We start from the raw sequence: 27,172 nt of genomic DNA on the forward strand, positions 1-27,172 counted from the left end.
CCCTATCTAATGCAGCCTGAAGAGCTATTTGGCTCAAAAGCTGGTCAGGTGACATGCATTCGAAAAACAAAAAACAAATTGTGTTCTATTCCCTTTTCCGGGGGCAGGGTCTTCGGACCGGTCCTCGACGATATTTTAGAAAAAGCCGCAGAGGGTTTCCGGAAGAAAAACCTAAAAAAATTCCAGCCCTTTCGGAGACCCCGCTATAATCAAAAACCCGATTACAGGGTTAAGGGAAAACAGGGTAGATGGAGCTACCAGAAAGGAGGGGATAACAGGCCTAAAAACAAAGAAGCGAGCTACTCGGGATCAGGGTCTAGCTACCGCAGGAAATGACGCCATCAGAGTAGGGGGTCGTCTGGCCGGATTCCTGGGAGGATGGAGGGAGTTTACAACAAGTCCATGGGTCTTACAGATAGTATCCCAGGGGTACAAAATAGAATTTACATCCCTTCCTCCCGAAAGATTCCTGGTGTCCAGCTCCCATCTAAAATTTTCATCCCCCATGTGGTCAGATATTCAAGACCTCTTAAAAATGGCGGCTATTGTTCCGGTACCCCCGCGGCAAGAGTGCAGGGGTCACTACTCCAATCTCTTGTCGATAACAAAACCGTCGGGAGAATCAAGGACAATTATAAATTTGAAACATCTGAACAATTGGGTCCTTTACAAAAGGTTCAAGATGGAGTCGATTCGGTCTACCATCCCTCTGTTGGGAAGAGACATGGTAATGTGCACTCTAGATTTAAAGAGTGCATATTACCATGTACCCATTTACCTAAGTCATCAGAGGTTCCTGCGGTTCGCGGTAAACTTGGAAGGAAAGATCTACCATTTCCAATTCCGCTGTCTTCCCTTCGGCCTGGCTTCCGCTCCCAGGGTTTCTACAAAACTTATGGTGGAAGTAGTCGCTTACCTGAGGAATCAGGATATAATGGTGATTCCCTACTTAGACGACTTTTTAGTAGCGGCAGACTCAGAAGTCCAGCTCAGGATCAACTGTCAGTCCCTCATCTCAACACTAGAGAATCTGGGATGGATTATAAATTGGGAAAAATCAGATCTAATTCCAAAACCCAGAATAAAATTCTTGGGAGTCATGCTCGATTCGCAAGCAAGAATGTCCTTTCTTCCAGAAGACAGGCAAGAGGGTATAATAAAGAAGACCTGTCACTTTTCTCGAGGCCGAAATACGATAAGAGACGGGATGAAAGTACTAGGTCTGATGACGGCCTGTATCCCTTGCGTAAGATGGAGCCAATTTCACTCCCGACAGCTTCAGCAGGGAGTTCTCAGGAGCTGGAACAGAAGGCAGAACTCACTGAACCGGACCCTGAACCTTACTTCTCAGGTCAAAAGATCTCTGGTGTGGTGGACTCTTTCCAGAAACCTCCGACTGGGGGTGCCATGGCTTCAAATACCGAGCGTATCAGTTACGACAGATGCCAGTCAGCTCGGTTGGGGAGGTCATGTCCAAGGAAGATATTTTCAAGGTCGCTGGGAAAGGAAAGACAGCAACCAGTCATCGAACCACAAAGAACTACATGCGGTTTGGAAAGTCTTAACGGCAGCGCAGCATCTGCTGCAGAACAAACACGTGAAGGTCTTATCAGACAACACGACAACGGTAGCCTTCCTGCGGCATCAAGGGGGCCCAAGACATCTGGCATTACAGGACCTGGCGGAACAGATCTTCAGGTAGGCAGAAAGGTCGGTTCTGTCAATCTCGGCGGTCCACCTGGAGGGTTCCAAGAACCAGTTGGCAGATTTCCTCAGCAGGAAAAGCGTATCCCCTACGGAGTGGGAACTGAACAATGAGGTGTTCAGAGATCTGTGTTAACGTTGGGGGAAGCCAACGGTGGACCTATTTGCTACAAAAGAAAATGCAAAGGTCAAGATCTTCTACTCCCTAAACCCCTGGGAAAATCCAGCCGCGATCGATGCCTTCTCACAACCCTGGAACCGCGGTTTTCTGTATGCATTCCCTCCTCTAGCAATGATCCCGAGGACGCTCAGGAAGATCTGTGAGGACGAGGCCAAAGTCATCCTCATAGCTCCTCACTGGCCGAAATGAAGTTGGTTTCCATTGTTAAGGAAACTGTCAGTTGAAAAACCCCTCCTGTTGCCAGAAAGAGAGGATCTTCTACAGGGTCCAGTTCTACACCAGAATCCAAGAGCACTTCAGCTGGCGGCCTGGATCCTGAACGGAAGGTCTTGAGGGCAAAAGGGCTTTCAGATGACGTCATTTCTACCCTTCAAGCCAGCAGGAAGCCGGTGACATCGGCTATCTATACAAAAATATGGAAGCGATTCTGTGTGTTTTGCGGAGAGATGACAGTTGATACTGACCATCCAAATATCCCCAAAATTCTTGACTTTTTGCAATCAGGGTTTCAAAAAGGTCTGAGACCGAGTACATTAAGGGTCCAAATAGCGGCCCTGAGTGTATTCTTCGATTCTTCCCTATCTGCCCATCCTTGGATTAGTCGTTTCTCTAGAGCAGTCTAGAGATTAAAACCATTGATTAGAAGATCAGTCCCGCCGTGGGATCTGAACTTGGTTCTAAATTTCCTATGTGAACAGGCGGGGGATGTAACAGGTGATATAGAAATCAACAAACTTTCCCTTAAAACCGTATTTTTAGTTGCGATCACGTCGGCTAAAAGATTGGGGGAACTACAGCCTCTATCGGTGCAGAATCCATATTTGCAGATCTTCGAGGATAAATTAGTACTTAGACTCGATCCGGCTTTTCTCCCTAAGGTCGTTTCAGATACGAATATGAATCAGGAGATTGTTTTACCGTCGTTTTGCCAGTTCCCTAAAAACCAAAAGGAAAGATTTTACCACAACTTAGACGTAAGAGACTCGGTACTTAGGTACCTTGATTTATCTAGACCCTGGAGACGGGACAACAATTTGTTCGTCCAGTTCAGGGGTCCAAATAAAGGGAAAAAAGCGTCTAAAGCGACTATCGCACGGTGGATAAAATCCACAATCAGTTTAGCTTATAAAGCTAGAGGGCAAAATTCCCCGGTCAACATCAAAGCCCATTCATCTAGGGCCATGGCCACGTCATGGGCAGAGAAAGGGGGGGGTGACGACAGATCAGAGCTGCATCATGGTCTAGCCTTAGTACCTTTTCTAAACACTATAAGTTAGATGTAGTGTCACCTCAGTTGGCTTTCGGTAGAAAGGTACTTCAAGCAGTGGTCCCTCCCTAAATACCAGTCTCCTTTGGTATTTCTCCAGTGTGCTGTCAGGTGGTGACCTGGAAAACAGTAATTAGACCTCTTGGTAATTGTATTTCCAGGAATCCATCCTGACAGCACTATTAGTTCCCTCCCTAATGTATGATCTTTATACTCATGTGATGTAACATTTGTATGATTGATTATTTTGTTGGAATAAACCTTTGTTTTTGCATCCATCCAGATGTGTTACTTTGGAAAAGCACTGAAGGGTGGTAGGGGGAGGGTCCTTTTAACCTCTCGTGTTTCCTGTCCCATCAAGGATAAGAAGGACGTCCTCCAGTGTGCTGTCAGGATGGATTCCTGGAAATACAATAGCCAGTAGGTCTAATTACTGTTTTTTCTATTGGTTCATTTTGATCACTGTGATGGGGTCCATCACAGTGATCAAAATTAAAAAAAACTAGTAAATCAAATTCCCCCTTATCACCATCTTCATTAGCTAAAATAAATGTGCTTTTTTTCCGCTGGGGTTGTGGGGTTTGTTGGGATTAGGGCTGTGTTAGGGTTGAAGTTTGAATTGGGGGGGTTTCCACTGTTTAGGTACATCAGGGGGTTTCCAAACGTGACATGGCGCCCGCCATTGTTCAGCCAATTTTGAGTTCAAAAAGTCAAACGGCGCTCCCTCCCTTCTGAGCCCTGCCATGCACCCAAACAGTGGCTTTCCCCCACAGACAGGGTATTGGTGTACTCAGGAGAAATTGCACAAAAAATTTTGTTTTCCATTTTCTCTTGTTACCCTTGTGAAAATAAAAAAGTTTGGGCCTAAAGTAATTTTTTTTTTAAACTAAAATGTTCATTTTTTCCTTCCACATTGCTTTAGTTCTTGTGAAGCACCACCTGTAGGGTTAATAAACATCTTGAATGTGGTTTTGAGCACCTTGAGGGGTGTAGTTTTTAGAATGGTGTCACTTTTGGGTATTTTCTGTCATTTTGACCCCCCAAATTCACTTCAAATGTGAGGTGGTCCCTAAAAAAAAAAATGGATTTGTAAATTTTGTTGGAATAATGAGAAATTGCTTGTCAACTTTTCTCCTTCGCCTCATTGGGGACACAGGACTGTGGGTGTATGCTGCTGCCAATAGGAGGCTGACACTAAGTGATACAAAAGTTAGCTCCTCCCCTGCAGCATATACCTGCCTGCTGGCTCTCAGCTAACCAGTTCATGCTTAGTGTCTGAAGGAGGCAAACGTTTGGTTCCCAGACCTTTTGGACCCTTTTTTGGAAGTGAGACAGGGGTGACGGACCCTATTGAAGGGGTCCGATCTCCCCAAACCATCAACGGGCGAGCACGTGGAGTGTCGCCTCCACGTATCCTCCTCCACAACGTGGGACTTGCCGGACTAAGCCCTGACCACCCTAAGGTAATGGAACCCTAGGCTGTACAGGTGCATACGGATTGTCCGTGCGGCCCCCACTCCATCACCAATGCTAGACAGCGGTGATAAAGGGGGGCGGACGGTCCCTCTCATCCTATGGAAAGGAAGATGGAGTTAGGGTGCCTGCACCGTCCTTTGGTTACACACAGCCCCCTCACGTGGGCACCGGCATTCAAGAGGGCTGCCTGTGGGGGGGCTATGAGGGCTCCTGAGGCGCGCATCATACCAGGGGTCTGGAGGGCAGGACTGCTCTGCGGGCTCCTCGCTTTCTTGGATGATGCTGCGACTGGCGGACGGAGGTTTTTTTCTGCCAGTGGCGCCGCGGTCTCCTTTTTTCTGGCGGCACCGTGGCCTGTGTATTACTGGCGGCGCCGCACTGCGGACCGCCGGCGTCACTTCTGGGGCAGCCGATAATTTAGTCCCCGGCTTCTGTCAGGAAGTAGGCTGCGGATGGAGGTCCCGCCCCTTCCGACCGCATCATTTTCCGGTGGCTCCGCCCCCTCCCTTTCCTCGCTGAGCGCTGGAAAAAGCAAAATGTAGGCCACAGAAGCTGCCGTTTCCGTTCCGTAGTGAGGGTGCTCTTTTTCAAAAGGCAGCTCGGATTCTTCGCTCTGGGACAGGTTCCACAAGACAAACAGGGACACAGGACTGGGGTAAGTGCTACTCCCCCCCAGCCTGACAGCATTAAGCTCTGCATTGCTACGGCCTATCTAGATCTTCCTGATTATAGCATTGCAGGGCACCATGTCTAGAAGGGCCAAAACTGACACAGTACTATATACCGCATATGTAGTCTGTCGGTCCGCTTTTCCGCATGCTGTGAGCCCTGCGACTCCGAACGCGCTCAGGAGCCCTCCCCTGCGACTCGGGTAGATGCCGTGGTTTCTCCCCCGGAATGGGTCACGTCCTTGTCAGTCTATGGCTTCCCTAACTAAGGCAATGGAGTCCCTACAGACCCCGGCTGGGGCCAGGGACAGCGGTTCACCTGCCGTTGAGAGGTCTTCCGACTCTCAGGAGCCTTCGGCCTGCAGGGGCCGTGCTCGCACTAGGCAGACGCGGGGAAAGCGAACCCACACAGCGTCTCCCGGTCCATCAGGAGCATCTGCGTCCTGGAATTCCGCCTCTCGTTCACTTTCTCCAGTGGAGAGCGGTGAACTCGGTTCGGACTACGATTCCGAGGGATCCCTCAATCTAGAGGCGCCTGATTACCAGGAGTCAGTACACAGTCTAATTGAGGCTGTCAACCAAACCCTGGGTATAGAGGACGAATCTACCTTGACCTCTGGTCATAAGGTATCATTCAAGAGGGTCAAGCGGTCTCATAGGGTGTTTGCTTCTCACCCCCAGTTTGAGGACTTGGTCCAACATCACAGGGAGCACCCAGACAGACGTTTTGTGAGACAAAAGGCTCTGAATGCTAGATACCCTTTTTCTCCTGAACTGCGTAAGAAATGGGCAGAATCCCCTTCGGTAGATCCTCCGGTTTCTCGTTTGGCCTCTAATACACTGTTATCCCTTCCCAATGACTCCTCTATTAAGGATCCTACTGATCGGCTTATTGATAGTTTGGCTCGTTCAGTCTTTGAGGCTTCAGGTTCAGCTCTCTCTCGCCCTCTTTTGCGGCGACGTGGGTAGCTAAGGCCATGATGTCCTGGTCAGAATCTTTGACCAAAGCTCTTCAGGAGAGGGATCTTCCAGTGGAATTGACTGAGATGTCAAATCAAATGGCTCTAGCTGGGAGCTACCTGATCAATGCGTCTTTAGACGCAGCGAACTGTGCGGCTTCAGCGGCAGCAAACGCTATTGCCATCAGAAGGGCTCTTTGGTTGAGAACATGGCGAGCATATTCTACCTCTAAGAAATCTCTTACAACCCTTCCTTATCAGGGAAGGGCGATTATTTGGAGAAAAATTGGATCAGCTCATTTCTGATACAACAGGAGGGAAAAGCAATTTTCTTCCACAGCAGAGGATTAAGCAGCCTTTTCGTCACCAGTTCCAGTCTAAGCCCTTTCGCAATACCAGGTGGACCCCAACGTCAGATCCCGCGGCTCCAGGGCGACCCAATCAGGACAGAGATCATCAGATCTCCTACAGGGCTAACCCGTTGGGAAGAATGCAATCTCAAGGGAGGGGGAGGGGATCTAGGTCCCATAGGTTTTCGGACAAATGACTGGAGTCAGTCTCTGGTTTCCGCCGACAAAGTAGACTGCTGCCTACTCTTTTTTTCATCAGTCCTGGCTCACTGTAGTTCACGACAGATGGGTAAGAGAACTGGTGTCTTCAGGATACAAGATAGTTTGTCAACCTCCCCCCGTGCTGGTTCTTTCCTTCCCGCCTTCCCAGCTCAATATCCCGGGTACAGGCCCTGTTCAATTCTATAAAGTCTCTTCGGCTCCGCGGGGTTATTATTCCAAAGGAAGAAAGATTTCAAGGGTTCTATTCTAACCTGTTCTTAGTTCCCAAGAAGGACGGATCGGTAAGGCCCATTTTGGACCTGAAACATTTAAACAGGTTTGTCAACATTCGTCGCTTTCGAATGGAATCTCTTCGATCAGTCATTGCGTCAATGGAAAAGGGAGAGTTCTTAGCTTCAATAGATATTCAAGATGCGTATCTGCACATTCCTATATTTCCTGCGCATCAAAGATTCCTACATTTCACCGTAGGCAATCTGCATTTTCAGTTCACGGCCTTACCTTTCGGGCTAGCCACAGCCACCAGAGTGTTCACAAAGGTCATGGCGGTTGTTGTGTCCATCCTGCATTCCCGGGGCATACTCGTTTTATCTTATTTAGACGATCTCCTCATCAAGGGGCCTGCAAAGAAAATGTCAGCAGTACTCTAGACACTTTCTCGTCTAGGGTGGCTGGTGAACAGAGAAAAATCATCTTGTACCATCCCGGAGAATTTGTTTTCTAGGGATCATCTTCGACATCTTACGAGGCATGACAATCCTACCTCAGGACAAGGTCCTGAAGCTTCGGCAAGAGGTGAGGACCGTTCGCCGGCCTGTCTATCATACAATCCGGTTTTGCATGGGGGTCTTAGGAAGGATGGTGGCGGCAATTGAAGCAGTGCCATTTGCGCAACTCCCATCTTTGCCCTCTCCAACATGCTTTATCAGCATGGGACAGGAATCCATTCTCTCTCAACCTCAGGTGCCGTCTGTCTTTCCAGGTCAGACAGGCTCTCTCATGGTGGTCAACGAGCCCATCTCTACAACAGGGGAAACTTTTTCCTCCAGTCCATTGGCTGGTTGTCACAACAGACACCAGCCTTCTAGGTTGGGGAGCAGTATTTTAACGCCACACAGCCCAGGGATGCTGGTACTCGCAGGAGTCAACCCTCTCGATCAACCTGTTGGAGATTCGGGCAATTCGGCTGGCGTTGCCGCATTTTCATCATCTCCTGGCAGGCCGCCCTGTCCAGATTCAATCGGACAATGCCACAGCGTTGGCATACATAAATCTTCAAGGGATTACCCGCAGCAGGGCGGCCATGCACGAGGTAAAACAGGTCCTCTGCTGGGCCAAGAGGAATCACTCGGTGATTTCAGCAGTCCACATCCCGGGCGAGAAAAACTGGGCTGCGCGTTTTTCATCTGGCTTCCGTGAGAAATGCCAAAGTACCCAGGTTTGTCGCCCGGTATCGAGATCCACAGGCGATTGCTGTGGACTCGTTAGTTTTGCGTTGTGGCCAGTTTCATCTCCCATATGTTTCCCCCTCTAGCACTGCTCCCCAAGGTAATCAGAAAGGTCAAGACAGAAGGAGTTCCAGCTATCCGTGTCGCCTCAGATTGGCTTCGTTGGTCATGGTACGCAGACCTAGTGCAGCTGCTCGCCGAAGTTCCTTGGCGGCTTCCAGAGCGTAACGATCTACTGTCTCAGGGCCCAATCTTCCACCAGAACTTAGGGGCCCTGTGTTTGACGGCCTGGCCATTGAATCTTGGATTCTGAGACAGGCCGAGTTTTCCCGAAAGGTAGCTTCTACCATGATCAGCACCCAGAAATCCATCTCAGCACGTATTTTATCATCACACCTTTAAGGTTTTCTTTCATGGTGCAGAAAGTGTGAGCTTCCACCACTGCGTTTCTCTATCCCTAACATTCTAGCTTTTCTCCAAGTCAGTCTAGATTCCGGACTTGCACCAGGTACCCTAAGGAGACAAATATCAGCCTTGTCAGTTCTTGTTCAGCGCAAGATCGCTACCAATCTACAGGTGAAGACTTTCTTACAGGGAGTCATTCACATGGTGCCGCCTTACAAAGCCTCCCTGGATGCTTGGGACTTTAACCTAGTCTTAAGTGCCTTGCAGGAAATTCCTTTCGAACCTCTTCAGGATGTCTCTTTATTCTACCTTTCCTGGAAAGTCGTGCTCTTGGTGGCCATAACTCCCATTAGGCGGGTCTCGGAACTGGCGTCTTGTCCTGCCGGGCTCTGTATTTACGGTTCCATCAGGATAAGGTGGTGCTCATGCCAGCATTCTTATTTTATTTTATTTTTTTAACCAAAGGTGGTTTCCTCGTTCCACATTAACGAGGACATTGTTTTACCTTCTTTTTGCCCAGCACCAACACACCGTGTGGAAAAAGCTCTCCATAAGCTAGACCTAGTGAGAGCGCTCAGAAGGTACATTTCACGGACAGCACCTTTTCGGCAGACGGATGCGTTGTTCATCCTCACTGAGGGTCGCGGGAAGGGATTCACTGCATCAGGATCGACCATTGCCTGGTGGATTCGATCGGCTATTTGCCTACCGCGTCAAGGGCATGGTCGTTCTGGCCGGGATCAGAGCACACTCCACTCGGGCAGTGGGGGCTTCCTGGGTGCTTCGGCACCAGGCTTCAGCTGAACAGGTTTGCAAGGCAGCAACCTGGTCTGGTTTGCATACTTTTTCCAAACACTATAGTGTCCATGCTCAGACTTCTGCGGATGCAAGTCTGTGTAGAAGGGTTCTTCAGGCAGCGGTAGCGCACCTATAGGTGGCAGATGCCTGGATATTACTCCGGTGAGTAAATTTCCCACCCAGGGGCTGCTTTAGGACATCCCACAGTCCTGTGTCCCGCAATGAGGCGAAGGAGAAATAGGGATTTTTGTGTTACTCACTATAAAATCTTTTTCTCCGAGACGCTCATTGGGGGACACAGCTGTTATTAGCTTCTGCTTGTTTTATAGTTTGACATGTTATACTCTCATATATAATACTATACTTTATGTTGTTATTGATCTCCTACTGCTTTTGCACCGAATTGGTTAGCTGAGAGCCAGCAGGAAGGTATATGCTGCAGGGGAGGAGCTAACTTTTTTTTTTTATCACTTAGTGTTAGGGTATGTGCACACGATGCAAATTTAGTGCAGAACTGCAGCAGATTTTTCTGCAGCAGAAACGCTGCAAAACTGCACTGTGATTCACAGTACAATGTAAATCAATGTGAAAAAAAGCTGTGCACATGGTGCAGAAAAATCCGCGCAGAAACGCTGCAGATTTCAAAGAAGTGCATGTCACTTCTTTTGTGCAGTTCTGTAGTGATTCTGCACCCCTCCATTATAGAAATCCACAGCAGTAAAATCTGCACAAAAACGCATAAAAAACGCACCTGCGGATTCTGCCAGGAGATGCAGATTTAGTGCAGAAAATTCTGCACCACATTTCCTACGTGTGCACATAGCCTAAGCCTCCTATTGGCAGTAGCATACACCCACAGTCCTGTGTCCCCCAATGAGCATCTCGGAGAAAAGGATTTTACGGTGAGTAACACACAAATCCCTATTTCACCCTTATAACGTCCTAACAAAAAAAAAAAGTTTCCAAAATTGTGCTGATGTAAAGTAGATATGTGGAAAATGTCGTTTATTAACTATTTTGTGCGATATGACTATCTGATTTAAAGGGAACCTGTCACCCCAAAAATGGAGGTTGAGCTAAGCCCACTGGCATCAGGGGCTTATCTACAGCATTCTGGAATGCTGTAGATAAGCCCCCCGATGTTACCTCAACGATGAGAAAAAGAGGTTAGATTATACTCACCCAGGGGTGGTCCCGCTGCGGTCCGGGGCCTCCTAGCTTCATACGATGTGGTCCTCTTCTTGTCTACATGCTGCGGCTCTGGCGCAGGTGTATTTTGTCTGCCCTGTTGAGGACAGAGCAAAGTACTGCAATGCGCAGGTGCCGGGAAAGGTCAGAGAGGCCCAGCACCTGCGCATTGCAGTACTTTGCTTTGCCCTCAACAGGGCAGACAAAGTACGCCGGAGCCGCAGCGTGAAGACAAGAAGAGGACGTCATCGTAAGAAGATGAGAGGCCCCGGACCGCAGCGGAAACACCCCTGGGTGAGTATAATCTAATCTCTTTTTCTCATCTTTCAGGTTACATCAGGGGCTTATCTACAGCATTACAGAATGATTTTAGGGGTGACAGGTTCCCTTTAAGGGCACAAAAATTAAAAGTTTGAAAATTGCAAAATTTTCAAAATTTTTTTTCCAAATTTACATTTTTTTCATAAATAAGCGCAAGTCATATCAAAGAAGTTTACCACTAATATTAAGTACAATATGTCACGAAAAAAGATTCTCAGAATCGGTGGGACTTGTTCTAAGCCTTCCAGAGCTATAACCTCATAAAGTGACACTGGTCGGAATTGTAAAAATTGGTCAGTCATTAAGTACAAAATTGGCTCTGTCACTAAGGGGTTAGGGATTTTTAGACAAGTTGTCTCTAAATGACCAATAAAGTTGGTTGCCAGATGCTGAGGAGCAAGAGTTAGAAGTTTAGATGCAAAATATGTAATCCAGTGCAATGTGGCAAGTCACCTTGGTGGAAAAATTAGTCAATATATTTCATTGCAACGAGAACTTTACTGATGCCTGAGTGTTATATTGCTTCTAGCTTTGTTATAATGCTGAAATTGGTAATACAGTGTAAATTCACATTTTGCTTCTTTAGATTATGCATATGTAATCATAAAACTCCCAGCACCTATGCTCATTCGCCTGACTCTCTGACTCGAGAGTGTACTTACCCAGTAAGGATTATATGTGTAGGCATTTTTGATGGTACCTTACTGTAAGCCATTCAATTTGGGAGAGTTTCCCAATAGATCCCTCATGCAGAAAAAAAATAAATGTGAACAGATCTTAAAAGGGATGTTTTGTGTGGAACATTTATGACTTATTCAACTGATTTGTAGTTTGTGTAACTGCAATTGTCTTAGATCTGCATGTAGATTACATGGTCCAGTCCAGTGATCAGCGCTGCCCCAGTCCCTTCCACACAGGGCTCGGTCTTGTGCCTGCACAGTGAAATCTGCGACCTGCGCATGCGCATGTCACTCTGCCATATTGAACACCCAGGCAGCTTGTGATCTAGAAGTGAAGCTGGTTTCTAATTCCACTTTGCGAGACTTTGACACTATGTACATGTGTCACTTTTGTTTTGCAGTACTGCACGGTGCCGAGCCCCTGCCTTACTACACAGCTGCTCATGCCATGAGTTGGTGTTTACAATGTGCCCAAGGGGTAGCGTATTTGCACAGCATGAAACCAAAGGCTCTTATTCACAGAGACCTTAAACCACCCAAGTAAGTGAACATTCCTTCTGTATTTCTTGCTTATTGACTACACATTTCTGTAGAAATAAACTATATATAAAGGGGTTGTCCACTTTTGGGGACAATGAGTTTTGCCATTGGGTTTAATTTAAAATGTTGCACTATAGCCTCTGTGTTGTACTGTCCATTATCAAATCAGTCAATGAGCTCAGTCTGAGGGGAACATTTGTAATTCTGTCTTTCTCTGAGCCCTTCTCAGCTGAGTTAGGCTATGTTCACACGTTGAGTATTTGCAGCTAATTATTCTGCACCAAAAAGCCGAGTGTCCACAGGAAAATTGCTGTGTTCAATACCTGCATTTTTAATGCTTTTGAATGAGTTTTTAGGAAATCTCATTTATTTGGTACTGCTGTAAAATGTAACTTTTTTCTTCTTCGCCTCATTGGGGGACACAGACCGTGGGTGTATGCTGCTGCCACTAGGAGGCTGACAGTAAGTGATACAAAGAAAGTGATCTCCTCCTCTGTAGTATACACCCTACTGCTGGCTCTCAGCTAACCAGTTCTTGCTTAGTGTCCGTAGGATGCACATGGACGGGTCTGCTGTTCATGTACAAAAGCCGCGGAGACACCATCACGTGTTTCTCAACGCAAGCAATAAATAGCCAGGTCTTTCACCGGGAAGGAACAACCACGGAAAGAGCAGCATCCCAAAAGGGAAAACCACCTATGCCAAAACATGGTATCCATCCACAGACAGCTGTTTCGGGGTATTTGCCCCTCATCAGTGTGGAGTAGGAAACTGGCTTTTAGGAGCAGTGCCTAGTAAAAGGACTATAAACATAAGGATGAATGACCTCGGGGAGATCAAAACATCCAACACCGCGGAGACACCATCACGTGTTTCTCAACGCAGTGATCCAGAACACTGCCCCCATCCCTTATGGGAAATATGCAAATGCATGTAGAAAAGCAGCAGAGACACCATCACATGTTTCTCAACGCAAGCAATAAATAGCCAGGTCTTTCACCGGGAAGGAACAACCACGGGAAGGGCAGCATCCCAAAAGGGAAAACCACCTATTCCAAAACATGGTTTACTCGGACTCCCATGACAGCACGACGAGAGAGGGGATCCGCCCATTAGGAACAGGAAACCTACAGATACAAAAGGGCGGTACCTCTCCCTTGCCTCAGTTGGTTTCCTGTTCCTGAGGGGACGGGTGCCTACAGAGAGAAGGCCCAGGCCGGCCGATTACGGTAGCGGGGGGGGGTCTCCTACCTCGGCTGGTGCGGAGATCCCTGGAGACGCCACGGTGGTCCTTGCTGGACTTCACGGCAGTGGCGTTCGCAGCAGGGAGCGGAGTCCGGAGGATTTCCTGCATCCATCAGCGTTGGCGCAGGTAAGTATTCCCATTGGTGGTGCAGCGGTGCGGCATGGCTGCGAGTGCCGGGCTCGGATGTGTGGGGAGCTCCGGAGCGCTGCCGGTCCGCCCCCGGCGTCCTGCACCACTCTCAGCATGTGCTGGAGCGTTTCCGGGTGCGGTGACGTGGGGGGGCGGAGTTTGGTAGCCGCTTCCGGGTCGCCGGACGTCTGCGCATGCGCGGACGATCCAAGATGGCGGCGCCCATCGCATCTGAACGCCGGTTCGTCCAACAGCCCTCTGCCCTCCTTGCTGTGTCCAGAACCAATAGGGATAGCGCTGGCCTATCTGCTGACCGGATCCAAGGGGGACATAAGCAGGTTACAATGCCAGAACCCTGCTTTTGGTCGTAATCCGTCATGGAGAGTGGTGGTGAGCAGCAGCAGCAGCAGCAGCTGTCAGACGAGATGCGTCAGAAGCCCAAAAAGGATAGAGGCGACCAACCCAGTCGAAAAAGCTCATCCGAACAGGGATCCAGAGCTTCGACTAGGAAAGAACCCCCTCGGATTCCGGTACTTGACTTGGGCGCACGGGTAAGTGACCTACGTGAAAGTTCACTCTGTGACGCGGGCCCCTTATACTTTATCTTTCCAGGGGAAGAAAAGTACGGAAAAATCCAAGCATAAGGAGTGTGCCCTCTGTGGAGTCCCCTTACCCGACTCTTGTACTAAAAAAAGTTATGTGCCCCCTGTATACAACAGACGGTGAGGTCTACAGGAGTGGTTGGGTGGAAGTGACCTTAGGTCAGATAGTGGTTATCACCTATATTGTCCTCCCCCAGGTAGCAGAAGAGTCCGTGAGTACGGCAAATTTAAAAGAAATGATCCGGCTAGAAGTAAGGGAGTCATTACGATCCCTATCCCAAGCCGAAGGCCCGAAGCATAGGACCCCTCTGGACTCTAATTCGTCAGAAGAGGAAAGAGAAGAAAGTATCTATCTCTCTAGTCCTTTCTCCTCTTCATCAGATGAGGAGTCTGGACGATTTTGTCTACCCTTGGATAAAATTGACAAGGTAGTCAAATCAGTTAGAGGCACGATGGGTATAGAGGAACCCAAATCACAGCCCTCAAAACAGGAGTTAATGTTTAGTGGTTTAGATCGTAAGAAACATAGATCTTTTCCGGTAAATGAGAAAATCCAAGAATTGATACTCCGAGAATGGAAGAAACCGGAAAAAAAGGGGGCCTTACCGCCAGCTTTAAAACGCAGGTATCCCTTTGATGATCCGGTGGTGGAGACATGGGATAAAGCTCCGAGGTTGGACGCGGCAGTAGCAAAGGCGTCAAAGAAAGCCTCATTACCCTTTGAGGATATGGGGTCCCTCAAAGATCCCCTAGACAGAAAGGCGGATATCTTTCTAAAAGGTACCTGGGAGATGGCGGCCGGAGCCCTCAGACCAGCAGTGGCCGCAACGTCCACAGCCAGGTCATTAATGGTCTGGCTAGATCAATTAGAGTCTCAGCTGAAGGATGGAGCATCCAGAGATTCTATTCTGAAAGCGCTTCCGACAATCCAGAATGCTGCAGCCTTCCTATCGGATGCTTCTGTGGACTCTGTCAGGATGGCGGCCAGAGCGGCAGGTCTATCTAACGCGGCTCGCAGGGCCCTATGGTTAAAGTGCTGGTCAGGTGACATCCAGTCCAGAACTAAGCTCTGCGCCATTCCGTGCGAGGGACAGTATCTCTTTGGTCCAACGCTGGACGAGTTGCTGGAAAAGGCAGGCGATGATAAAAAGAAGTTTCCAAGCCTGTACTCGGCATCCTACCGCCGACCCTTCAGTCGAAGAAGATTTGGTCGTGGGAAGAAACGCGGGTCCTCTCCCACTAGAGAGAGTTTCAGATGGGAAGACAGACGCGGTAGAGGTACGGGATATATGTTTCGCCGTTCCTCAAAGGATCAGAAAAAACCAGACCAATGACTAGCAATCCCTGTGGGGGGTAGACTGTCAGCATTCTCCTCAGCATGGCTTGACATAACGAACAGTAGATGGGTCAGAGGCATTGTTACTAAAGGTCTAAAGCTGGACTTCAATCATTGGCCTCGGGATAAATTCAAATTAACCCCTTATCGTTCCTCCCCCCTGGAGCAAGCAGCCCTAGAGGCTGAAGTCGTGAACTTATGCGCCAAGAATGTATTGGTGGAAATTCCAGATTCAGAAAAAGGAAGGGGATTTTATTCTCCTCTTTTTCTGATCAAGAAGCCGGATGGATCATTTAGAACGATCATTAATCTAAAGTGTCTTAATGAGTTCCTGGTTAATGAATCCTTCAAAATGGAAACGATTAATTCAGCAATAAAGATATTGTTTAATCACTGTTTCATGGTAGTTGTAGATCTTAAAGATGCATACTATCATGTTCCAATACATGAAGATTTCCAGAAGTTCCTGAGAGTAGCGGTGTCAATGGAGGGTAGCATTCGCCATTTCCAGTTCAGAGCTCTCCCCTTTGGCTTATCAGCGGCTTCTAGGGTGTTCACAAAACTAGTGGCCGAGGTCATGGCGCACTTACGAGAGTCCGACATCCTGATAATTCCCTACTTGGATGACTTCCTTATAGTAGGGAGCTCAGCAGACCATTGCCTGTCCCAGCTAGAAACAGCCAGATCCAGACTGGAGCGTCTGGGGTGGATCATAAATTATGAGAAATCTCGTTTACAGCCTCAAAAAATACAAAGATTCTTAGGACTGTTATTAAACTCAGAATCCCAACAGTGTTGTCTTCCACCCGACAAATCATTACATATCCAGCAACAGGTGTCTAAGGCAATTGACAAACCATCCATGACCCTTAGACAGGCTATGTCACTATTGGGTTCCTTAACCTCTTGCATTCCCGCTGTCCGTTGGGCCCAATTCCACACAAGACCATTACAATCTGAGGTGCTGGTTAATGACAAAATCTTACAGGGGTCCCTGCAGAGTCAGGTTACTTTAGGTCCAAAAGCATTCACATCTCTTAAGTGGTGGCTAGTCAGTGAAAATTTATCGGCGGGGGTTCCCTGGGTGTCTCAGGTAACACGTGTGGTAACAACTGATGCTAGCCCTGCGGGTTGGGGAGCACACATGGATGACATGATGGTTCAGGGTCTATGGCCCCCTCCCCTAATATCAGCCTCCTCCAACCAGAAAGAGTTAATGGCAGTAGAGCTTTCAGTGAAAAAATTCCTCTCATATCTGCAGGGTCATCATGTCAAGATCCTATCGGACAACCGGGTGACGGTCGCGTACATAAATCATCAGGGTGGAACTCATTCCGAGTCACTGATGAGAGTGGCGGATAGTCTGTTCCAGACAGCAGAGAATCACTTTTTATCCCTATCCGCTCTACACATAAGAGGAAAGGAAAACGTCAAAGCGGACTTTCTAAGCCGCAACACCTTGAAGCAAGGGGAGTGGTCCCTAAACAATCGTGTGTTCGATCAGATTGTCCACAAATGGGGACATCCAGATGTAGATCTATTTGCTACCAGGGACAACCGGAAGACAACAAAATTCTGTTCCCTAAATCCCAGGGAGAATCCTCTAGCCGTAGACGCTTTTCTGATCAATTGGGATTTTCAGCTGGCATATGCATTTCCTCCACTAGGCCTATTACCCTTAGTAGTCAGGAAGATAAGAGAAGATCGAGCCAGGGTTATATTGATTGCCCCATTCTGGCCCAGAAGGGCCTGGTTCACTTGGCTCAGGATCATGTCAGTGGAGGATCCCTGGGTGCTTCCGGAGATTCCGGATTTGCTCTACCAGGGTCCGATCAGTCATCCGCAAGTAAAGAACCTTCATTTAACGGCATGGATTTTGAAAGGGCGTTACTGAAAAACAAAGGGTTCTCCCCGAGTTTGATTGAAACCCTTAAGAAAAGTAGGAAACAAATAACCACAACAATCTATGCTAGGACCTGGCGAAAGTTTCTGGCCTCTTCTGATTTCAAATTAGAAGAAGGAATACCTGTAAAACAAATTTTAGAATTCCTGCAAAAAGGCTTAGAGCTAGGTCTATCCACTAGTACTCTAAAGGTACAGGTCTTGGCCCTAGGGGCTCTATTCTCCTGTAACATCGCCAATAATTACTGGATCTCAAGGTTCATTAAGGCATCCAGTAGATCTAGACCCATTCAGAAGGATAGATCTATGCCTTGGGATCTCAACTTAGTCCTATCAGCATTGACTAAAGAGCCATTTGAACCTTTACAATCCGCTTCAATTAAGGCCCTATCCCTTAAGACAGCTTTTCTGGTAGCAATTACATCTGCCCGTAGAATAGGAGACATACAAGCTCTCTCCAGGGTATCCCCTTATACAGAGTTTCTACCAGACAGAGTAATCCTCAGACCGGACCCAGCCTATTTACCAAAAGTGTCATCACGGTTTCACAGGTCACAAGAGATAATTTTACCATCCTTGCTCCCTAATCCTGCTAACCCTAAGGAAGAACTACTCCATACATTAGATGTTAGGAGATGCCTGCTAGAATATATCTCTGTTACCGACACATGGAAGAAAGATGATGCATTATTTTTATCTTTCCAAAATCCTAGAAAGGGACTCAGGGTATCAAAATACACACTAGCAAAGTGGATTAGTGAGGCTATCTCTTTGGCTTATACTGCAGGTGGGGGTCCGGCTCCACAGAATCTGAGGGCGCATTCCACCAGGTCCATGGCTACATCCTGGGCGGAAAAATCTGGAGTATCAATCGACCAGATATGTAAGGCGGCCACATGGTCATCCCCGTCCACCTTCTTTAAGCACTATAGGTTGGATTTGGGGGCTTCCTCTGATCTCACATTCGGGTTAAGGGTGCTACAAGCCATAGTCCCTCCCTAAGGTAGTTTTACATCTCTGTAATTCTCTCGTCGTGCTGTCATGGGAGTCCGAGTAAAGCATTAAGCTACTTACTGGTAGCGGCATTTCTCGGAGGCCCATGACAGCACCCTTAGTTCCCTCCCTATTCACGTGGGGGTTGCACTTCCTATAGATGTATATATCTCACACATGATACCAGTTTCAAATATATAGCTGGAGATTTGTATATAATCTGTATATAATTTGTATATAGTGTATATTTTTTGTGCCACTAACCGTGGTAGTCCTCTCAAGACTCTGAAATACAGCTGAGGCAAGGGAGAGGTACCGCCCTTTTGTATCTGTAGGTTTCCTGTTCCTAATGGGCGGATCCCCTCTCTCGTCGTGCTGTCATGGGCCTCCGAGAAATGCCGCTACCAGTAAGTAGCTTAATGCTATCCATCCACAGACAGCTGTTTTGGGGTATTTGCCCCTCATCAGTGTGGAGTAGGAAACTGGCTATTAGGAGCAGTCCCTAGTAAAAGGACTATAAACCTAAGGATGAATGACCTCTGGGAGATCAAAACATCCAACACCGCGGAGACACCATCACGTGTTTCTCAACGCAGTGATCCAGAACACTGCCCCCATCCCTTATGGGAAATATAATAATAATAATAATAATTTTTATTTATATAGCGCCAACATATTCCGCAGCGCTTTACAAATTATAGAGGGGACTTGTACAGACAATAGACATTACAGCATAACAGAAATACAGTTCAAAACAGATACCAGGAGGAATGAGGGCCCTGCTCGCAAGCTTACAAACTATGAGGAAAAGGGGAGACACGAGAGGTGGATGGTAACAATTGCTTTAGTTATTCGGACCGGCCATAGTGTAAGGCTCGGGTGTTCATGTAAAGCTGCATGAACCAGTTACCTGCCTAAGTATGTAGCAGTACAGACACAGAGGGCTATTAACTGCATAAAGTGAATGAGAACATGATGCGAGGAACCTGATTGTTTTTTTTTTTTATAAATAGGCCACACAGGGATCGTTAGGTTAATGCATTGAGGCGGTAGGCCAGTCTGAACAAATGAGTTTTTAGGGTACGCTTAAAACTGTGGGGATTGTGGTATTCAGACCCAAAACTCTTTATTTTATTTTTACCTTTTACATTTTTGATTTTATTTATTCCACGGACAAATGGGGCGACGGACCCTTTCAAGGTTCCAATCTTCCCGAACCATCAACAGGCGAACAGTGAGAGTGTCGCCTCTCCGTACCCACTCCTGCGACGTGGGATGTTAAGCCTGGGCTGATTATTAGGGGCGAAGGGTCCCTTCAAGGGCACCAATCTCCCCGCACCATCAACAGACGAGCACATGGAGTGTCTCCTCCACGTACCCTCTTCTGCAGCCAGGCCTAATGCCGGACAACTGGCCCTGTCCACCCGGGGACTGATCTCCATGGATGTACAGAGGCCCATCTATTTGGCGTCCGAGCAGCCCCCACTGTCCCACCACTGTTAAAGCGGATGGCACAAGGAGGCGGATGGTTCCTCGACACCTCCCTAACAAAGCGATGATGGATTGAGGTTTATCCCTCTATCCCTGCACCGTTCACGCTGCAAAACCTGACCTGCAGCAGAACAGAAACTCAGTCATCCGCGGCAGCTCCAAGCCGGGACGCGCACCGATGGTGAGTGGATCCAGTCAGCGGTGGGCCTCTGCAGCGGGATATTCACATGCTCACAGGCAGCCTCAGGCTTCCCTGTGGCCCACCTCCCTGAGGTAACGCTCCAGCCGGCTGCAAAAATTTAGCACCCGGCTTCGGCCGATGTGTAGGCTGCACCCTGAAACCCGCACTATGGCGCCCTAAGGCAGCTCTGCCCGCCTTTCTGGTGCTCCTCACCTGGCACGGAAGCGCTCAGTTTTTCTCGCCCACTACAACGCCCCTCACTTCTACCCCTGATATCGCTCCCACCGGCTGCAGAAATTTAGGCCCCGGCTTGGGCCTATTTATGGAAGTTTTGTGGCTCCGCCCACATCGTGCCTGTAGCTCCGCCCTCCGAATTGGCGCTTCTCGCTCTGCGAGATTTTATCACCTCTGCAACACCCGGTGGCCATCTTGGGCCGGCCAGCCGGCTCACACAGGGGCGACGACTTTGCATTAAGGGGCACAACGACTCAGCAACAATTCTCTGGTCTTAAAGGCACGTGACCAGTATTTCCTGGTTTTAAAGGCACGTGACCAGTATTCCCTGGTCTTAAAGGCACGTGACCAGTATTCTCTGGTCTTAAAGGCACGTGACCAGTATTCCCTGGTCTTAAAGGCTCGTGACCAGTATTCCCTGGTCTTAAAAGCACATGACCAATCCGAAGACGGTCATTCTAAATAAGCTCAGGAGCCCTGCGCCGCAGATCCCAGAGTACCTAGTTCCCTCAGTGGACTTCGTCTCTGACCGCAATCCATGGTTTTTCTGACCAAGAGATTGAATCCCTCTGTTATCCCTCTGTGGCTTGGAGTGCTCGCAGGACCAATATACATGGTCCCTCTCCTACATGGGAGCCGTCGGCTAGCGGGGTCGCAAGTATTCTAGAAACGTACAGGCATTTAGAAAACTGAAGTTTTCATTTCCTGATCTCTCTCCCCAATGATTTGCTGAGAACAAGGCTCTGAATATTGAGCGTATATTGCCTTGGATCTAGACTTGCCAGAGCTTCAGAAAAGAATGAACTCGCCTATTTTTATCATCTCTGTACATTGACGAGGACTCCGGTCCTGCTCTAGACTGCGCAGTGTCCCTCATAAGGAGACTAAACTCCCTCGTAGAGCATTTGCCATGCAGTTCGGATAAGCGATTCACTGGACAGAAGCCTCTATGTGGGATGCCATGCCTAGTCTGATTTTTAAGGGCATCGGGTCCTTTAAAGGGCACCGATCTCCCCACACCATCAACAGACGAGCACACGGAGTGTTGCCTCCATGTATCCTCTTCTGCATCCAGCCCTAACGCCAGACAACCTGTCCTGTCCACCTGGAGACCTGAACTCTGTGGATGTACAGAGGCACCTTTTTTGGTGTCCGAGCACCCCCCTCTGCATCACCACTATTTAGCAGATAATGCAATAAGGCAGACAATCCCTTTCCACTTCCCTGTAAAGAGGATGGTGGATCGAGGGTTCCTAATTTTTAACTCTGCACCCTCAAAAGAGAGCGGCGATGGCAAGAGACGATGACCTGCTGGATGCAGCCGCGCATTCTGCCACTTGGCAGATTAAAGGGAACCTGTCACCCCGTTTTTTGAGATTGAGCTATAAATACTGTTAAATAGGGCCTGCGCTGTGTGTTCCTATAGTGTATGTAGTGTACCCCGATTCCCCACCTATGCTGAGAAATAACTTACCAAAGTCGCCGTTTTCGCCTGTCAATCAGGCTGGTCAGGTCGGGAGGGCGTGGTGACATCGCTGGTTCTTCCTCAGCTTTACGTTGGTGGCGTAGTGGTGAACAAGCAGCGCGCGATCTGCGCTGTAATCCCTTGCATCGGTGGGGGCGGCCATCTTCCTGGGGCCGCGCGTGCGCAGATCGAGTGCTCTGCTGCACGGGGCTTCAGGAAAATGGCCGCGGGATGCCGCGCGTGCGCATTAGAGATCGCGGCGGCCATCTTCCCAAAGCCGAGTTTGCATCTCGGCTTTGGGAAAATGGCCGCCGCGATCTCTAATGCGCACGCGCGGCATCCCGCGGCCATTTTCCTGAAGCCCCGTGCAGCAGAGCACTCGATCTGCGCACGCGCGGCCCCAGGAAGATGGCCGCCCCCACCGATGCAAGGGATTACAGCGCAGATCGCGTGCTGCTTGTTCACCACTACGCCACCAACGTAAAGCTGAGGAAGAACCAGCGATGTCACCACGCCCTCCCGACCTGACCAGCCTGATTGACAGGCGAAAACGGCGACTTTGGTAAGTTATTTCTCAGCATAGGTGGGGAATCGGGGTACACTACATACACTATAGGAACACACAGCGCAGGCCCTATTTAACAGTATTTATAGCTCAATCTCAAAAAACGGGGTGACAGGTTCCCTTTAACCGGGTAGAATCTCCTGTGGCATTTCTACCAGTATCCCTGCCCCAATATATCATCAATTAAAAATACCACCGACTGTCAGATAGCAAATCTGGTTTGTTACGTCTTGTGGCTTTGGGTTCAGCGCTCTACGCTCCTTAGCCGCCGCATGGATTGCTAGAGCAATGGTCTCCTGGCTGGAGACCTTAACTACTTTGATTCACACCAGTAACCCTTTCATGAAGACAGTACAACTCGGCTATCAAATCTTTTGAGTGGGAGACTAACAAAGGATCTTATGTTTCCTAAAGACCCAACCAGCAGTGGAAGGGTTGTCCAGGACAGTCTAGATCTTGGTTCCAAAAAGGGGAATGAAAAGTAAGACCAATCCTGGACCTCAAACTTCTAGCAACCTTTGACAAGGTCCTCTGTCTTCGGATGGAGTTCCTCCGCTCAGCCATTACTTCAACAGAAAAGGGTGGAGTTTCTGGCTTCCATCGACATTCGGGATGCTTACCCCTCTTCAAAAATTCCTTCGCTTTTCCATTCGTGAAAAGCATTTTCAAGTCACAACCTTGTCTTTCGGCCTTGCTACCGCACCCAGAGTGTTCTCAAGGGTCATGGTGGCTGTCATGTTCCTCTTGCACCCTGGAGGCGTGGTCGTCCTGCCCTGTTTGGTCGACTGTCTAGCCGCTCTTCCAGGACTACGCTGAGTCGTCTATATCACTTGCGATACCTTCTCACCTGGGCTGGCAGCTAAACTTAGACAAGTGTTCCTCATTTCCAGCCCAGCAGATATCCTTTTTGAGTATAACTCTGGGCGGCTAACCTATTCAGCCGTCAGGGTTCCGCCTCAAGTGAGTGGGAACTTCACCCGGAAGTCTTCCATGAGATCTGCCTTCACTTGAGCTCTCCAGTTGTATATCGGATGGCGTCCAGACTGAACACCAATGTACTCGAGTTTGTGGTTCGGCCTCGTGATCCAAGAGCCAACGCACTGCATGCTCTGGTTCTTCCGTGGCACCAGTTTCCATAACTCCCTTACCACTACTTCCAAAAGCCTTTCCAAAGCAGAAAGGGCCCCAGTGATCCTCGGGGATCCGCACTGACCACGTCAGTTTTTTGTTTGCGCAGCTTGTATCTTTCCGCCTTATTGCAACAAAACTGCAAGTAGGGACTTTCTCGCAGGGAGTTTTCACACATAGGGAAGAACTATCGTTAGATCATTGGGACCTTAATGGTCCTGGGAGTCTTACAGTAGACTCCTTTTGATCCGGACAGACTTTACTATCAGGGAAGGTTGCCCTTTTTTCTCTGCGATATCCTCCTCCTGACGAGTCTTTGGAGCTAGCTATTCTGTTCTTTCAGACTTTTTTCCTTTATTACTTTCAAGGCAAGGTTGTCCTCAGGCCATCCCCGTCCCTTGTTACCAAGGTGGTATTGTATTACCACTGTTATGAGGGCATCGATCTTCCCTCATCTCTTTCGGTACCAGTCCACAAAATGGAATGAGTTCCCCATATTCTGGACAAAGTGAGAGCTCTGAGTAGGTACGTGTTGAGGACTGCGTCCTTCCGAAGGTTGGGCGCTTTATTTGGGCTTCCTGACGGCAAGCAGAATGCTTCCTGATGTTTACAGGAAGGGTTTAGCCATTTCATTGGCCATGTTAGCCTGGTGGATTCTTTTCACCATCCAGGAGTACTTCCGTGTTAAATGTCAGCCTATCTCCCTGTCGATCGAGGGTTCTAGGCACCAGGCATCGGCAAAGCACGCCTGCAGGCTTGCGGATTCGTCCAGTCCGCAACCATTCTTGAAGCACGATAATTCCCCCACTTCCACAGATGTGGGTCTGGGCAGGCGGACTCTGCAGGCCGTGGTGGCGCACTTGCAAGTAGTAGCGGTTACACAGGGCCTGATCTGATGTTGTCCCCACCCAGGGACTGCTTTGGGATGTCCCACGGTCTGTGTCCCCAATGAGGCGAAGGAGAAATAGGGATTTTTGTGTACTCACCATAAAATCCTTTTCTCCGAGCCATTCATTGGGGGACACAGCTCCCACCCTATTATTAGCTTGTGCTTGTTTTCATGCTATACGCTCATATATTGTTATTGATCTCCTACTGCTTTTGCACCGAACTGGTTAGCTGAGAGCCAGCAGGAGGGTGTTTACTGCAGGGGAGGAGCTAACTTTCTTTGTATCACTTAGTGTCAGCCTCCTAGAGGCAGCAGCTTACATCCACTGTCTGTGTCCCCCAATGAATGGCTCGGAGAAAAGGATTTTACCGTGAGTACACAAAAATCCCTATTATTTTTTCCACTCGAAAAATGCATGGAAAAGCTCCACTTATGAACATACGCTTATGACCCCCGACCATGTGAAAATTGAATGCGCAAAGCGCCTGTAAAAGCCAAGCGATGCAAAATGTTAAATGAAACCAAATGAAAGATTGATTTTCTTAGGCCCCAAATATTCACTTACGTAATAAAAAAAAGACCCCTGTGATGGGTCCACAGTCCATAGAAAATGTCCAACAAGAATCGTTAAAAAGCCTTTCTTGCAAGCTAAGTAGTTTGACATCGTGGTATCCAAAGTTTTATATTTTTATTCTTATGGTTGATAACTATACAATGCTTATTTCGTTTTAGAGAAGAAGTGTAATATATCTCACAGGTTGTGCAATTCCTTTGCCTTGCAGCCTGCTCCTGGTAGCGGGGGGCACTGTTCTGAAGATATGCGACTTTGGTACAGCCTGTGATATTCAGACTCATATGACGAACAACAAAGGAAGCGCTGCCTGGATGGCTCCTGAAGTTTTTGAAGGTAAAATAAGCTTAAGGAACAAATTACTTTAACAAGTGAACAGTGTCTGATACCTTCAGTGCAGAAACAAAGCAAGTGGGAGGCCCCATGGCATAGACCCCACCTTTCATGCATTGTCCTGATCTTAGCATTAACCCCTTTCTTCCATTGGACGTATTATCCCGTCCATGTGAACTGGGACTTAATTCCCATGGACGGGATAATAAGTCATAGGCGATCAGCCGTGCTCACGGGGGAGCGCGGCCGGGTGTCAGCTGATTATCACAGGACCGCTTCTGGTACATTAACCCCCGGAACACTGCGATCAAACATGATTGCATAGTTCCGGTGGCATAGGAAGCATCGCGCAGGGAGGGGGCTCCCTGCGTGATTCCCTGAGACCCTCAGAACAACGGGATGTGATTGCTTTGTTCTGAGCGTCTCTTCCGTCCTCCTCCCTGCAGGCCCCGGATCCAAGATGGCTGCAGGGGCCTTCTGGGTTCTGCACAGAGATGGCTTGAGTGCCTGCTGAGAGCAGGCGCCCGCATGTCTCTAGCACTGCATGTCAGATCGCTGATCTGACACAGTGGTCTGCAAAGTGTTAAATCAGCAATCTGACACTATACAGTGATGTCCCACCTTGGGACAAAGTAAAAAAAAAAAAAATTACACTATATAAAAAAAAAATTCCTAAATAAAGAAAAAAAATATATATATATCTACTATATAATTGTCTAAGGATCACTTCCGTCTTTCTGTCTGTCATTCTGTCTGTCTGTCACGGATATTCATTGGTCGCGGCCTCTGTCTGTCATGGAAATCCAAGTCGATGATTGATCGTGGCAAAACAGCCACGACCAATCAGCGACGGGCACAGTCCGGAAGAAAAGGCCGCTCCTTACTCCCCGTAGTCAGTGCCTGGCGCCCGCATACTCCCCTCCCGTCACCGCTCACACAGGGTTAATGCCGGCGTTAACGAACCGCGTTATGCCGCGGGTAATGCACTCCGTAACCGCTGCTATTAACCCTGTGTGTCCCCAACTTTTTACTATTGATGCTGCTTATGCGACTGGGCAATATGCTACGTGACTGGGCAATATGCTACGTGACTGGGCAATATGCTACGTGACTGGGCAATATGCTACGCGACTGGGCAATATGCTACGCGACTGGGCAATATGCTACGCGACTGGGCAATATGCTACGCGACTGGGCAATATGCTACGCGACTGGGCAATATGCTACGTGACTGGGCAATATGCTACGTGACTGGGCAATATGCTACGTGACTGGGCAATATGCTACGTGGCTCTCGGCAATATACTACGTGGCTTTAGGCAATATACTACGTGGCTTTGGGCAATATACTACGTGGCTCTGGGCAATATACTATGTGGACATGCATATTCTAGAATACCCGACGCGTTAGAATCGGGCAACCATCTAGTGTATATATCTATCGCCGCGTCCGTAACAACCCGACCTGTAACACTGTCCCACTAGTTAACCCCTTCAGTGAACACCATAAAAAAATATAAAAAACGAGGCAAAAAACAATGCTTTATCATCATACCACCGAACAAAAAGACGGATATAAATAAACATGGTACCATTGAAAACGTCATCTTGACCCACAAAAAATTAGCCGCCATACAGCGTCATCAGCAGAAAAAAGTTATAGCCCTTAGAATAAAGCGATGCAAAAATAATTAATTTTTATATAAAATATTTTTTATTGTATAAAAGCGCCAAACATAAAAATATGATATAAATGAGGTATCGCTATAATCGTACTGACCCGAAGAATAAAACTGCTTTATCAATTTTACCAAATGCTTAACGGTATAAAGGCCCCCCCCGCCTAACAAAAATCAGAACAAAAAGCGATCAAAAAATGTCATGTTCCCGAAAATGGTAC

The 27,172-nt window shown here is 48.2% G+C and overlaps 1 protein-coding gene across 3 annotated transcripts in view; it reads left to right on the top strand.

Moving 5' to 3' along the window:
- MAP3K7 (mitogen-activated protein kinase kinase kinase 7) overlaps nucleotides 1-27,172 on the top strand; it is a 111,700-nt gene that overhangs the window by 37,373 nt on the left and 47,155 nt on the right. For all 3 annotated transcript variants that reach the window (XM_069726355.1, XM_069726353.1, XM_069726354.1), the window contains exons 5-6: nucleotides 12,069-12,207; nucleotides 25,151-25,275. In XM_069726355.1, coding sequence (XP_069582456.1) covers nucleotides 12,069-12,207; nucleotides 25,151-25,275 — 264 coding nt within the window. The remainder of the gene's footprint in view (nucleotides 1-12,068; nucleotides 12,208-25,150; nucleotides 25,276-27,172) is intronic.

The sequence above is a fragment of the Ranitomeya imitator genome, chromosome 5 (assembly GCF_032444005.1).
Source record: "Ranitomeya imitator isolate aRanImi1 chromosome 5, aRanImi1.pri, whole genome shotgun sequence".
NCBI classification, from domain to species: Eukaryota; Metazoa; Chordata; class Amphibia; order Anura; family Dendrobatidae; genus Ranitomeya; species Ranitomeya imitator.